Here is a 14,463-nt window from a genome sequence, read left to right as displayed (position 1 = left end):
CCAATAAATTTCGTTCCACCTCACGAGTGTGTCCCATTTGTTGTTTATTCTTCACAAAATAATAAAAATGTTAGATCTTTATGTTTGAAGCCTGAAAAGCGGCAAAAGATTGAAAAGTTCAAGGGGGCCGAATACTTTTGCAAGGTGCTGTATATACATGACAGCAGAAATATAGATATTTGCAACTCTAAGGACATATCAACAGACATGTTTATTTGAAGTTATTTTTGAAGTATATTGAATATCAGCTATCAAATGGTGTAATCTCTGTTTTTGCTTAATCACGCCTGCTGTGTCTAGAAGTAAATGAGGATTAATAAATCTTCCTTGTAGTTACACATTACGTCCACAAGATGCCACTTTGGTAGTACTAACACTCAACAAAACTAAACCAAAATTTATTTACCAAATATAATTGTCTAATTGATGTGTTGTTGACCAATACTGACACATTTTTTGGAGGTGAAAAATTTGCATATTTATGTATTTATTTATTTTGCTATTTTTATCTTTTAGTATGATTACAGCTTCCGCACTGAGCACAGTGCAGCGGCTCGCCTCCCTCCCAGTCCAACACGAACCTCCTTGAGCTCTGAAGCCTGATGTCCTTAGCAACTCCCTAGGCAATAAATCTCAACAAGAGAGACACAGCTACTGAATACCTGCCCACACCAAAAAGTGAACCACCAACCTCTCTAAGATGAAGCTGGAGCCAAGCATGGTGCTGACTGAAAAGAATCTCAGTCATACACATTACATCTAAAAGAAAGGATGTTTTATAAACATTGTGAAAGGGTCCCAGACTGTGATGGAGAATGTCTGTTGAGCTTTAATTACTCTCTAAAAGCAGATGTGCCAACTTCTAAAGTACCTGCTGCTGTGTTCTGAATCAACGCATCAAAAGGGAAGTTCAAGTTTTTCTGGTCTGTATGGGAAAATGCATTGTCCTCTTCTTGTTACTGTTGTATACTGGTTTGACTGTAAGTGCACTTTGTGTTCGGGACTTTTAGTGTGCTTCATTTTTGCCTGATATATCCTGTAACCACTTTCGATATTTTTTACATGAGCCAACATCTTGTGAGCCACTGTTACAGTTTGCTAACTCCTATCATGGCTTCCACTGCTTAGTTACCAAAACCATTACAAAGTCTCAGCTAAATTGGCTGAATACTAAATGTGGCTGACTGTACACATTTATGTATTTACATCAGAGTAAATATATTGCCTTCATTATACCTTTTTTCTTCATTCTGTAGGGGAACAAATAGCATTTTTGTTTTACTGGTTAAATAATTTTCTGAGTTGACTTCAACCACCCTGTGATGTATTTTAGTATGTCTCTAAACAGTTAAAAAGACTATATGTGTTTTTAATTGTCTCTTAAAAAACAATTGAGTTTATGGATCCTGCATAGAAAAAAACATGCCTTGACTTTGGATTCAGATTCCACCTTCTAAAGTTTATGTTTGTTTATAATCCCCAAATTTCTTACGATATTCCGTAATATTTATATATGGATCATATCTCATATTATTATAGGTATTTGTAACAATGGCAAGAGGCCAAAGGAGTTTTCAGTCACTACTTCCTTGTAATGATTACTAACAGCATTTAAAGGAGTAGAATGAGTAGATTCATTCACTGACAGATTTTTTTGTTATTTAATGCTACAGTCTGCTGCTGATGGAGACATTTTATACCTTTTTTCAGTTGTTTGCTTAAAACTTCTGATTTTTATGCTCAAACTTTTAGGAGCTCACAGCCACACTGAGTTAGTTTGTGAATATGAGCACTGTATTCACTGTGTTTTAATGTATTTCAACTCCAAGTGTATTGGTAATAATCTGACAATTTTCTATTACTTAACTCACTCCAATACTTAAGTGTTAAATGTTTGGTATTTGCAGTTTTATCAAGTCACTAGCACAGAATAACTAATTTTTCTATTGTGTGTATAATTTATTAGTTTATTGTGACCATGTTTTCTGTTGGGCTCACTTCTGTTCATTAGAGAAAACAAAACCTAGAAAAAAGCCCTTTGTTCTGTTGAAATTGTTAGTAGGAAAAAAAAAAGTCTGTGCTTGCTCTCAGTTAAGCTATGTATTATTTTTTAGATTTAGTGTTCACTTCAAAGACTGGCTAAACGGTTAACAGCTCACTTACTCTGTTTTCAAAGTGTTTGTTAGTCTGCTTGCATTGTGACACAATGAAGCATCAGAAGATTTAGAACATGTTTTAGGGTAATAAAATAAGATTTTGTTTCTCAAACAGATGTTATTCTTTATGTATAAACAAATCAACTTTAGTGAAAATTGGGTTATAAGGATGGTCTATTAAACTGTGATAAACATATCAAAGGGTTTTTCTTTCTTCTCACAAAAGAACAGATAAAGATCTGGTAAACTTGAGCCCTTCATTTATATATATTTCAGTTAATATTTTTCATACACACCCAAGCAACCAGACCTTTTAATAAGTTTTGGTGTATTCCACATAACTATATTGCCAAAATTATTTGCTCACCTGCCTTGACTCACATATGAGCTTAAGTAACATCCCTTTCCTAATCCATAGGGTTCAATTTCATGTTGTTCCTCCCTTTGCAGCTAGAAAGGCTTCAACTATTCTGGGAAGACTGTCCACAAGGTTTAGGAGTGTTTATGGGGATTTTTGACCATTCCTCCACGAGCGCATTTGTGAGGTCACATACTGATGTTGGGCAAGAAGGCCTGGCTCTCAGGCTCCGCTATAATTCATCCCAAAGGTGCTCTGTCGGGTTGAAGTCTGGACTCTGTGCAGGCCTGTCAAGTTCATCCACACCAGCCATCCATATCTTTAAGGACTTTGCTTTGTGCACTAGTGCACAGTCATGTTGGAAGAGGAAGGGGCCAGCTGCAAACTTTTCCCACAAAGTTGGGACCATGGAATTGTCTAAAATGTCTTGGTATGCTGAAGCACTCGGAGTTCCTTTCACTAGAACTAAGTAGTAAATCCCATCTCCTGAAAAGCAACCCCATACTATAATCCCCCTCCACCAAACTTTATACTTAGCATAATGCAGTGCTAAGTATAAAGTTATCATGGCAACCTCCAAACCCAGACTTGTCCATCAGATTGCAATATGGAGAAGCACGATTCGTCACTCCAGAAAACACACCTCTGTTCTCTGGAACAGAGTCCAGCGGCTTTACACCACTGCATCTGATGCTTTGCATTGCACTTGTACTGGTGATGTATGACTTGGATGCAGCTTTTTACCATGGAAACTCATTACATGAAACTCTGCGCACTGTTCTTGAGCTAATCTGAAGGCCACCTGAAGTTTGGAGGTCTGTAGTGATTGACTTTGCAGAAAGTTGGTGACCTCTTCATACTATGCGCTTCAGCATCCGCTGACCACGCTCAATCAATTTATGTGGCCTTACCAATTAGTGGCTGAGTTTCAGTTACTCCCAAACACTTCCATTTTCTTATAACACAGCTGACTGTGAAATATTTAGGAGCAAGGAAATTTCGCTGTAGGATTTGCTGCACAGGTGGCATCCTATCAGTTCCACACTGGAATTCACTGAGCTCCAGTGTAGAACTCAGACTGAGAGCGACCCAGTTTTTCACAAATGTTTGTAAAATCAGTCTGCATGTCTAGGTGCTTAATTCTATACACCTGTGACCGTGGACGTGATTGGAATACCTGATTTTGATAATTTGGAAATCAAAATAAGGTGTTCCAATTTTGATTGGAACACCATCTTGCAAGTATGCTCACATACTTGCAATATGTGAGCAAATATGTATATTTTGCCAAAGTGAGCAAATACCTTTGGCAATAGTGTTTTCCATAACATTAATGGAAAAGAAGAAAGATGAAGCTTACATCATAATCATTCAGTACAACTATATAAACAGTTATTGTCAATGTTTTCTAATCTATACATACGCATCAAAAACTGAAAAAAGTAAGAATAGCATTTGTGATAATAGAATTTAACTTAAAATGGGAAAACATAACAGATGGATTATCAGTATATACAGGAGAAATGTTGGCAATGTACAATGGGAAGAAGACAAAATCATTTACAAACTAATTTGTTCAGACTCAAGCTCTTCATTTGCTCTTCATTAAGTTTAAAATATAATCAATCAGACATTTTGTAAGACATATTGCATACATTATTTAGAATAAATAATGTATGTAATACGTTATTACATACATTATATGGATTTAACTAACATTTGTGTGTGTACCAGCACATGTTGGAGTAGAAGGAAATGAGATGGCAAATAACATGTCATTTCAAAAACCTGTTAGTTTTATAGTAAAAACAAGTAAATCTGAAAGGAAGAGTATTATCAAGCAAAACCTGATGAAAGAATGGCAAAACAAAGAAAGGAAAGGAAGATGGCTTCTTAAAATTCAAAAGACAGTAGGAGAAAGGAGGGAACAGTAATGGCAAGATTGAGATTTGGACATGCACTTTTTAAATACAAAAGCATAATACTGGTAAATGTGAACACTGAAAAACGAAACAGTAGAGCATGACTATTGGAACATCATAAATATGAAAAAGAGAAGATATGAGGAGAGAGTTTGCAAATATTAAGAAAAATATTAATTTAGTAGATGAACTTAGGTAATATAATCATTATTTGATCTTTTAAAAAAACATTTAATTGTTTCATAGAATTTGATTATATGTAGTATACTTGTGTGTGTGTGTATATATATAGATAGATAGATAGATAGATAGATAGATAGATAGATAGATAGATAGGGATGTGTCACACAGTGGAAATTTGCTTTTATTTTTAAAGTGTAAATAGTTTAATTTTGTGCATGATTTTTTAATAGATTCTGTCACTGCATGTTATTGCTTTTACATTGTTTTGATCCACTGTGGATTCTTTATGAAGGACAAAATAGTTGATGCTGGTTACCTGTGCAGTGGTGTGTGTGCCTGGAAGCAGCCTATCAGCAATCTTTACCTGTCTAGCTCGTGGAACGAACGCCTAAATGGTGGAGGACTCAGACTGCGGGTAGAAGATCAAGGGACAGGCACGTGCAGAGGGAGGAAAGGAGGGGAGAGCGCAGAGAGGGCTTAAGCCCCTGCCAATTTTATCCTTGATGCCTCTCGTGCCCTTTGAGTTTTTTTTCCCTCAACTTTTTTATTTTTCATTTTTATCTGTGTCATGAGGCTTGCCTGTGCCCGTCAACAATAATATTTAGCTAAATAGAATAATTTTGCAAAAATAAATGAGGCCGGCTGACTAATTTCCTCAGTTCCTCTGCCTCCATGTTGTTCAGACACCAGGACCATGGTGAGGAGGAGGGGGGCGGATCTGCGTCGTCGCTCTATCAAATTATGGGTACGAATATTTTTTCCCAACATACATAGCACTTAATGAGATCCACCCGAGTTTCTTAAGACTCTGGATGTTGTAGGGTTGTGTTGGTTGATGCGACTCTGCAGTATCGCATGGATATTGGGGGCAGTTCCTCTGGATTGGCAGACTGGGGTGGTGGTCCCCTGTTCAAAAAGGGCGACTGGAGAGTGTGCTCCAATTACAGGGGGGTTACACTCTTAAGCCTCCCTGGCAAGGTATGATACGGTATGATACGGGCTGTCAGGTCCCTTTATGGCCGGTGTCAGAGTCTGGTCCGTATTGCCGGCAGTAAGTCAAGCTCGTTTCTGGTGAGAGTTGGGCTCCGCCAGGACTCCCCTTTGTCACCGATTTTGTTCATGGACAGAATTTCTAGGCGCCGCCGAGGTGTTGAGGGGCTCCATTTTGGTGGTCTTAGGATCGCATTCCTTCTTTTTGCTGATGATGTGGTCCTATTTGCTTCATCAGATCGTGATCTGCAGCTCTTGCTGGAGTGGTTCTCAGCCTCCAAATCTGAGGCCATGGTCTTCTTGAGCTGGAAAAGGGTAGAGTGCCTTCTCCGGGTCGGGGGGGACGCCCTGCCCCAAGTGGAGGAGTTTAAGTATCTCGGGATCTTGTTCACGAATGAGGGAGGAAGGGAGCGGGAGATCAACAGGCGGATTGGTGCAGCGTCTGCCGTTAAGTGGGTGCTGTACCCACTTAACGGCTGAGTCGGCTGAGTCAAACAGCGAAGCTCTCGATTTACCGGTCAATCTACATTCCCATCCTCATCTATGGTCATGAGCTTTGGGTCATGACCAAAAGAACGATATCACCTATACAAGCGGCCAAACTGGATTTTCTCCGCATGGTGGCTAGGCTCTCCCTTAGAGATAGGGTGAGAAGCTCGGTCATCCAGGAGGGACTCAGAGTAGAGCTGCTGTCCTTCACATCGAGAGGAACCAGTTGAGGTGGCTTGGGCATCTGGTCAGGATGCCTCCTGGACGCCTCCCTGGTGAGGTGTTCCAGGCATGTCCCACCAGGAGGAGGCCCCGAGGAAGACCCAGGACACGCTGGAGGAACTATGTTTCTCGGCTGGCCTGGGAACGCCTTGGGATTCCCCCAGAGGAGTTTGAACAAGTGGCTGGGGAGAGGAAAGTCTGGGCCTCCCTTCCGAAGCTGCTACCCCCGTGACCCGATCCTGGATAAGCAGAAGAAAATGGATGGATGGATGGATGGATGGATGGATGGACGGACAGGCGGACTTAAAGCATGAGAGTTTATATAGAAAAATATTCAGATTTTATTTTGTGGTTTTAAAAGCTCTACGTTGAAGATGGTGAGAAATAAAGGCAGCTTTCTGTTTTTTCTATTTGTTCTCTCTTCTGTTCTCGGCTCCCACACACTGAGTTGTCGGCCACTTGCTCAGCCCTTCCTCCCGTTTCAAACTCTTCTAATTAACTAAGACTTAAAGAGTAACTTAAATATGAATGATTTGACAAAAAAGCTTAGGTCTATGAAAGCAATGTAGTAGTTGTGCTAATGAGGCAGTTTATTAACTAATAAAATAACAAACTACAGTCTGATTTTTATTGTTAATGTGTTTCCTCTTATTGAGCAGTGAATGTAAATAAAAGGTGTTGCATGTCCTTTGCTTTAAGTGTGCAGAGCCACAGCTAACTGCTAGCTCATCACTTCAGCCTGTACCACTCGCAGCGCTGCTGTTCCTTCAATTTGGACTAAACCATTGTTCTAACAATGGTAGGAGGGGCCTTAAATTTTTTTTTCTGAGATAAATGGAAGATTTATTTCGTTCTTTGTTTCTTTTGCCTTTTCATATTGATATTTAAAAGCAAATGTTTCTTCAATTATTTTTTTTGGGAGGGAGGGGGGACAATTCTAGACTTTTCCAAGATTGGAGGGATTGCATTTCCCTCACATGATGACAATGATATAGTATGATCCGATTAAATATTAGATTCTTGATTAATATGGTTGCTATGATGTTGTATGGTGTTTTAAGATCTTGTTCGATGTGCCCCTTTTTAATTTTAAGCCCTAGCCCCTCCAAAGGGCTCTGCATGGCCCTGCAACTGAGGACATTTTGGAACAATTTTACCGTACAGTTTTTAACAAAAGAACAACAACAAAGTCCTAGAACTAAATCACCATCTCAAGAACCACCATCACGATGAGTTATCCATCATGGTGGCCAAAAGGAAAAGTGAAAGAGTGATTAACCACAGAGAAGAAAAAAACACACCACCAGTCCATTCGGTTATCAGCCAAATGAGTTTTTGTATATCGGCATAATGGATATTGGCCAAAAGTCGAATATCGTGCATCCCTAATAGATGCACCATATTGCATCATGATTTTATTAGATGCACATTGACTGCTGTGTATATGTATATATGTGTGTATATAAATATAATATGTGTTTTGCAAGCATACATGACAGAATCAAGGCAACATTCCAGGTATGTTTTTGAGGGAGCTCAGTACTTCAAGTCCAAATCAAATCATAAGTTTTTGTGTTTTTATCAAGCCTAAAATTATTAAATTTGTAACTCCAGTATGACTTAATTAAAAGTCTCAGTAATATACCAATGATAAAACAACCATCTGAAAGAGTAATAATGGATGTATTTCCCATGGAAAGGAACTCCTCCGACCGTTACATTCTGGTGATTTCTACATCACTAGATACCCAGAGGATCGGTGAATTCTAAACCAGGTTCTAACTGTTCATTGCGTCTGTTTTCATGAGCCTCTGAAGCATCTTATCTTTATCAGTCATTAGGGATAAAGAGAAACCACTCTGTCCACACTCAGACTTATGAACATTTTATCCAAACACAAAAAGAACAAGTTTGTTTCACTGACTGGTGTAGGTAGGGCCAAATTACTGCCCTATATGCTCTCTGCATATTGATAAGATTCTTCAGACCTCAGCAGGACTTTGTTCAACTTGCCAAATGAATGAGAACTGAGAGGGTCTTTGGCTCTTCTGAAAAAGCAAAATTGTGACCTCCCTTCTATCAGCTGTAGCTACAGTTCCCTGTGGCTTCCCATCATCAGCGTGTGAATGTTCCCTTTGAGACTTCAATTTGAAATATAAAGGGTATTATAAATAAAGCTGATAGTAGCTCTTAATTGACAGACTCCAGCTTCAGTCCACTCATTGTAACCCCCAAAGCTATGATCAACCCAGTTGCTGCACCTTTTCCTAACGTAGTTTTTTCTTCCACTGAACTACCTATAAGCATGATTGGGTACAGCAGCAACTTCTTTAGCAATAACTTTGTGGCTTGTGGAGAGTGTCAGTGACTGTCTTCTGCCCATCTGTGCAGTCAGCAGTCTTCTCCACGCTGACCTAGACAGAGAGGCCATTTAAAGTTCAGGAAATCTTTGCAGGCGTTTTGAGGTAATCAGCTGATTCCCAATACTTAACTTCTTCACAATATTCAAATTTTCTCAGACACCGAGTTTTGGGTTTTCATTATCTGTACATCATGATCATCACAATTACAAGAATTAAAGGATTGAAATTTTGAGATAACCTACATAAAATGTTTGGGCCTCCAGTTGCATGAATTATATAATGCAGTTGCATTATATAATGTATATAATGCAGTTGCATTATATTATGTATAGATTATATATATATAATAATCCAGCTGGATTATTATATATATAATCTATACATAATGAATTTCACTCTATGCATCACTCATTATACTGTACATATTGAGTGACACTTTTCTCACTCTTTTCACTTTCTAAAAAGTGACTTTTTTTGTCCATCCATCCATCCATCCATCCATCCATCCATTTTCCTTCACCCTTGTCCCTCAGTGGGGTCGGGAGGGGTGCTGGTGCCTATCTCCAGCTCACGTTCCGGGCGAGAGGCGGGGACTTTTTTTGTCATGACATTTAATTGTTTTAGTTGTACCTGCACTCTGCCAGTGACTGAAATGATGCAACAAATTTTTAGTGTTTTGTTTCTATGTCAATGTTGGGAGATGGCTTCTGTTGTGACTTTGAGCTACTCAAAGTGAAGGGAAGAGAAAAATTAAGGGCTTATAGAGCCCTTAACAGCTGTTTTCTTTTGATCACCTCAACCATAAATGAAAAGTTTATGGTAAAGGAAAGAAACACAGCACAGCTAATGTTGGGAACCATCAAATACCATTTACACCCTGTAAAAGTAATGAGGCACATGTGTACAGATGGGGAAAAGACTGAAGAGTCTTTGATCAAATGTGCCACACACATTGACTGCTGTCATTTCAGATGTTTTAAAGGAACTTTTGTCAAAGCTGTAAAATGTTGTCATGGGAAATAAACAGGAGCTGATGTCATAAGCATCATTTTTAGCATGTTGCCTGTGTGATGCGTCTTAGATGTTTTATAGGCTGTGGTATGAAACCACCCTCTTAAAGCAGTTGTACTGGAAAGGAGACAGTTTTATGATGTTAAATGTGCAGCATGACAATGTTCTTCAAGATAGAAAATAGAAGTGATGATAATCATGTTTAAATAATTTTGGCCTCAACAATGGTTGCATGATCCATAGCAGACCAACATTTTTAATAAACCTTTTGCACCTGGATCAAACAGGTTCTAGTTTTCTTCACAGCTGACTTTATGTTCTTTCTTCTTGTTTCTTTTTTGAATTTATTTTCCAGGAGGTCTTGGTGCCGACCCACACTGAGATGCACCAAAGCTGCTTCAGTGATTAGGCAGCTATCTAAGCTACTTGGACTTCCTGAACACCTCAGCAGAACCACTGGTTAATCTCATTCATTCACGCTGCATTGATGCAATAATCATTGCCCAAACATTTGTTATGTATATGTATTAGTCTTATTATTCAAAAATATAATTTGATCCAATTAAATTTATATTTTAAAAATCTAATTCAGGACAAATAATCAGTGACTAACATGCACGGCCTCTTCTGAAGCCATCCTAGTTTGATCTTTTCTTAGTGCTATGGACATGAACTGTAACATTCATCAAGCTTGTTGGTAGTGTGTCAGATGTAGCTTTTGCCTTTCTCTGTCATATCTCAGAGCTGTGCAAAGTCTGAGCTCAGAGTGAATAGACAGGTTCACTGCTAGGAAGACACATTGCTGTTCTGAATGTTCTCCATGGTTTCACACAATTCTTCCCAGTCTGAGAAATATCAACAGCTGTTTCCCTTTGATCACCACTAATCTATGTGCCCTCTGACATTGTGTTGTCAAACACCTGTATGATACAGATCAACAATCTGCAATAGGTTGTACTTTTATAAAGCTGTCCACACCCGCTGGTGAATTACTAATCCATGACTGCAATACACGGAGGTTCCTGCTGTTGACACTGCTGAATCATCTGGAAACAGGAAGAGATACTTTTGTCTTTCTCTTACTGTTTCTATCATGTGGTGTTATTTTCTTGATGGTGGTCCAAAATGCAGACAGAAGGTGGGAGCATGGATAATGTTGAAAAAATGTTTTAAAGAAAAAATGATCAGCAAATTTACAAAGGCAAGGTAGAAACAAAAAGTAACCCAATATGAAAAAACCAACAAGGAGATTCAGAAGTTCACAAGGAGAACACAGGAAGCGACGGGATTAGACGGGAGAAACAAGCAAAGAACTGGAAATGAGATCTGTATACACCCTGATTGTGGATTACTGAACAAGAAACAAAAACTAGTTGTAGGTGTGAGGGGAGAGAGCAGCATGCAGGCTAAGGTGAGAGAGAAAGAAAATGGCACAGGGGACTAGACCTAAGAAATATAATAAAAACTAGAGAAACTAGGACTAGACACAAGGAATAAACATAATAAGAGAATCAGTAAGAAGGAACTGAACGTAAAAAGAGAAACAATGCAGAAAGAAGTAAGGAACACAAATAACAAAACCCAAAACAAACTCAAACAACCCAAGATTCTGACAGTTTCTGTGTTTTGGCTTCATTTATTCAATTGAATAACTACAAAGGGTAATTTGACCTGCTGTTACCCTGAGGTTGAATTTACCTCACTTTTAGATCATTGAGAACCAGATGTGTTTTTTATATGTTGACATGCAACACTATGTGAAATAGAGTGACCTGGTTTTATAACAACTGTAAAGCTTTCAGACCCAGTTTGATCTTTTATAGGATTCACATGTGACATAAATACAGGAGGTTCCAGTACATCGGTGGAAACACAGACACCACATCACAGCACGCTCTATCAAAGCACTAATTGTGGACTGTTAAATAAAAAAAAAAAAAGCCAGACAGATTTACAACAAACTTAATAGGAAGCAGATTTTTTGTTATCTCACTCCTATCAATTTTAGATATTATTAGCCAGATGGCTATCCAAATACATTTGACATGCTGTTATCATTTTTATGTCAGATTGTTTTGTAACCTCATCTTAACTAATCTTTTTCACAACTTCCGTCCTGACCTGCTATTTGTTTATTTTAATGATGCTGTTTGTTCTCTGATGTTCTCTAAGAAATATACAATATCAATATACAAACCATTTTCTCCTTTATACAATTATGCTCTCCTTTGTCTTGATATATTTTTAATATATGCTGTTAAATATGGTGTAAACTGTCTCATTAATGTTGAAATCCATGGCATTGTATCTTAATAACAAAAAACAGCCAAGACTTGGTGTATTATTTTAAAAAGGTATAATTATGATGGTAATAAAAGCAGCCTCACTGCAGCATGTATGTTTTTCTCTGGACAATCCCTACTGTGGGTCTGCCCAGACCTTCAGTTAATTTTCTTCATACGCCCTAAAATTGTATATTAAGAAAATAAATTAGGGCAAGTTTTAAAGAGGAAATAAGGCTTTTTTCCAAGATCCTAAAACCCATTACTAAAACTTTGAAATGCGGACATTTTTAATAATAATAAAAAAAAAAGGTAATTGACTTTTAGTTGAAGGCTGAGAAGGCCAATTTTGTGATTAATCTGATGAACATTTGAATTCAGTTATATGTTAATTCTTCGATTTTCTTACCTTTTTAAAATAATTTTGTTTTCTACCAGAAGATGGTAGTTGATGCTTTCAATAAATCATATTAGCCGCCTTTACAACTCTCCTTATGTTGTTTTTAATCCAGTCTATTTTTGAACTCTGCAGTCCATTCATTCTCACGTTAGACTCATAAATGTGAAATGATCCAAACTAAACCTCACACCGCTTCAATTTTATGCTCCCAGCCACCGCTTTCTGCTGACGAGCTGGCTACTCCATTTCATCTGGATGCGCTCCGCCCGATGAAGATCATTAGTCAAATTAAAAGAATAACCCGAACAGCACACATGCTACTAAATATTTATGTTTAAATAGCAGTAAGCAGAAAATTCTCATAAATAACAGAAATAAAGGCTTGAACACAAGTACACACACGCGCAGACAGACAGACAGACAGACAGACAGACAGACAGACAGATAGATAGATAGATAGATAGATAGATAGAGATCCTTGCAAATGTATCTCTATATGCAGAGAACCATTCATCTATTTTTTACATATACATTTTTGATATTCTGTTTCTCAGGAAAGGCAAAGTTTATGTAATGTTTAATGTTTTTTTGGTTCTTCCATTGTGTTCTCTCAGGAAGTATATATAGGCATATAGAGTCTTTCGAATGAATAAAAACATTTTTTGACCTGGCATGGAAAAGCGAACATGAGGACAGCAGAAAGAGTAATAGTGGAGCTCATTAACATTTTTTATTTAATCTCGGCTCTGTGCAGTTCGTGCACAGATTGAGCTTTTCTAATCCACTAGCCATTATGCACAACGTTTACATCCCGAACAACAGACGTAACTAGACAATGCACGCAACACCTGAAGTTATTATGTCTAATCAGTGAAAGCGGGTGCTCGTTCTTCTTAGTCACGAAATATATTGATTGCTAACAAGAAGAGATAAAAATGCGTTTAAATTCGTTCTGAATGGTTATCAGAAGTTTGGATTGTGCTTTAGATTATTTGTTTAGGTAGATAATCACTCTCTACTCGGCCTCTAAAAAAGAGTTTGCAATTTTACAAAGACAATTATAAAACCAAGTCTGTAAGATAAGGAATCGTGACATCGACATAAAAATAACCAATAAAATGTTAAAACGTGAAAAGAAAAATAGAAATTTAAAATAAATAAATTAATAAATAAATCTAGTGAAATTTAAAGTAGATGTATATTGACTTTTTTTTTTAGCTAGAGTTAAATGAGATCAAACGTAAAAGCGCTGACAGATATCTTCGTATATTTTGATTTTAGTTTGCGGTCTGCGTGGAGGCGGATCCATCCCCAGCAGAACTTGCGGTAAGCGCAGCAGGAGGAGGGCTTCAGTTTTTCCCCTCGGAACAGAACAGGCTGGAGTGCTGCATCACGGCCATCACTCTGAACCTCTTGGATTTCTTTCGTCCTTCTTGACTGGGAGAGCTAAAGTTGGACAAAAGTTTATTATTATTATTATTATTATTATTATTATTATTATTATTATTATTATTATTATTATTATTATTATTTTCAGTGGGCTTGTTTTGCAGTTGATTTCAGGCTTCAGGAACATTAGAAGGACTTGGACAGACCCGGATCTGACCGTTTATGGAAACTGCAACAAGTGCGCCTTGTGCAGTGAGGCGCGAGGTGATCAGCAAAGCCCACTTTGCTGCGGATGGGAACATGCTGATCGATGTTAAAAAAGAAGATCGACTAGACACTGATGCCAGTCCTCTGCGCTGTTTGATTGGTGAGTTCACATGATTCTTTGCTTTGGAGTTAGTTACACCTCTCAGATAAATTAGCACAGAGAAGAAAGCTCCCGCCCAACAACTGTTTCATTTTGCAGCCTGTCAATTATTATTATTATTATTATTATTATTATTATTATTATTATTATTATTATTATTATTATTATTATTATTATATATTTTTATGTCCATCACCATAAAAATAACCATAAAAAATGCTTTCTCGTTTAAGCATTTTTTGTGGTGATTTGGATAGAGAAAACAGTAATTTAAAACTCATTCAGTTTCATAATGGGAAAAGTGCATATGATGATAGACATAAAAAAATAT

The 14,463-nt window shown here is 37.7% G+C and overlaps 1 protein-coding gene across 4 annotated transcripts in view; it reads left to right on the top strand.

The window, feature by feature from the left end:
* The first annotated feature begins 13,585 nt into the window (after positions 1 to 13,585).
* LOC103131982 (LIM/homeobox protein LMX-1.2-like) overlaps positions 13,586 to 14,463 on the top strand; it is a 52,662-nt gene continuing 51,784 nt past the window's right edge. The window contains exons 1-2 of one of the 4 annotated variants that reach the window (XM_016667073.1): positions 13,586 to 13,827; positions 13,930 to 14,132. In XM_016667073.1, the coding sequence (XP_016522559.1) occupies positions 13,988 to 14,132 (145 nt within the window). In that variant the 5' untranslated portion in view covers positions 13,586 to 13,827; positions 13,930 to 13,987. Of the gene's footprint in view, positions 13,839 to 13,913; positions 14,133 to 14,463 lie in introns of those variants that run through there. The other 3 variants (XM_016667071.1, XM_016667072.1, XM_016667075.1) reach the window with 3 other exon arrangements.

Source organism: Poecilia formosa, unplaced genomic scaffold (genome assembly GCF_000485575.1).
Source record: "Poecilia formosa unplaced genomic scaffold, Poecilia_formosa-5.1.2 Scaffold891, whole genome shotgun sequence".
NCBI lineage: Eukaryota > Metazoa > Chordata > Actinopteri > Cyprinodontiformes > Poeciliidae > Poecilia > Poecilia formosa.
Note: the sequence above shows the minus strand (reverse complement) of the source record. Positions and strands in the feature narration are given on the sequence as shown.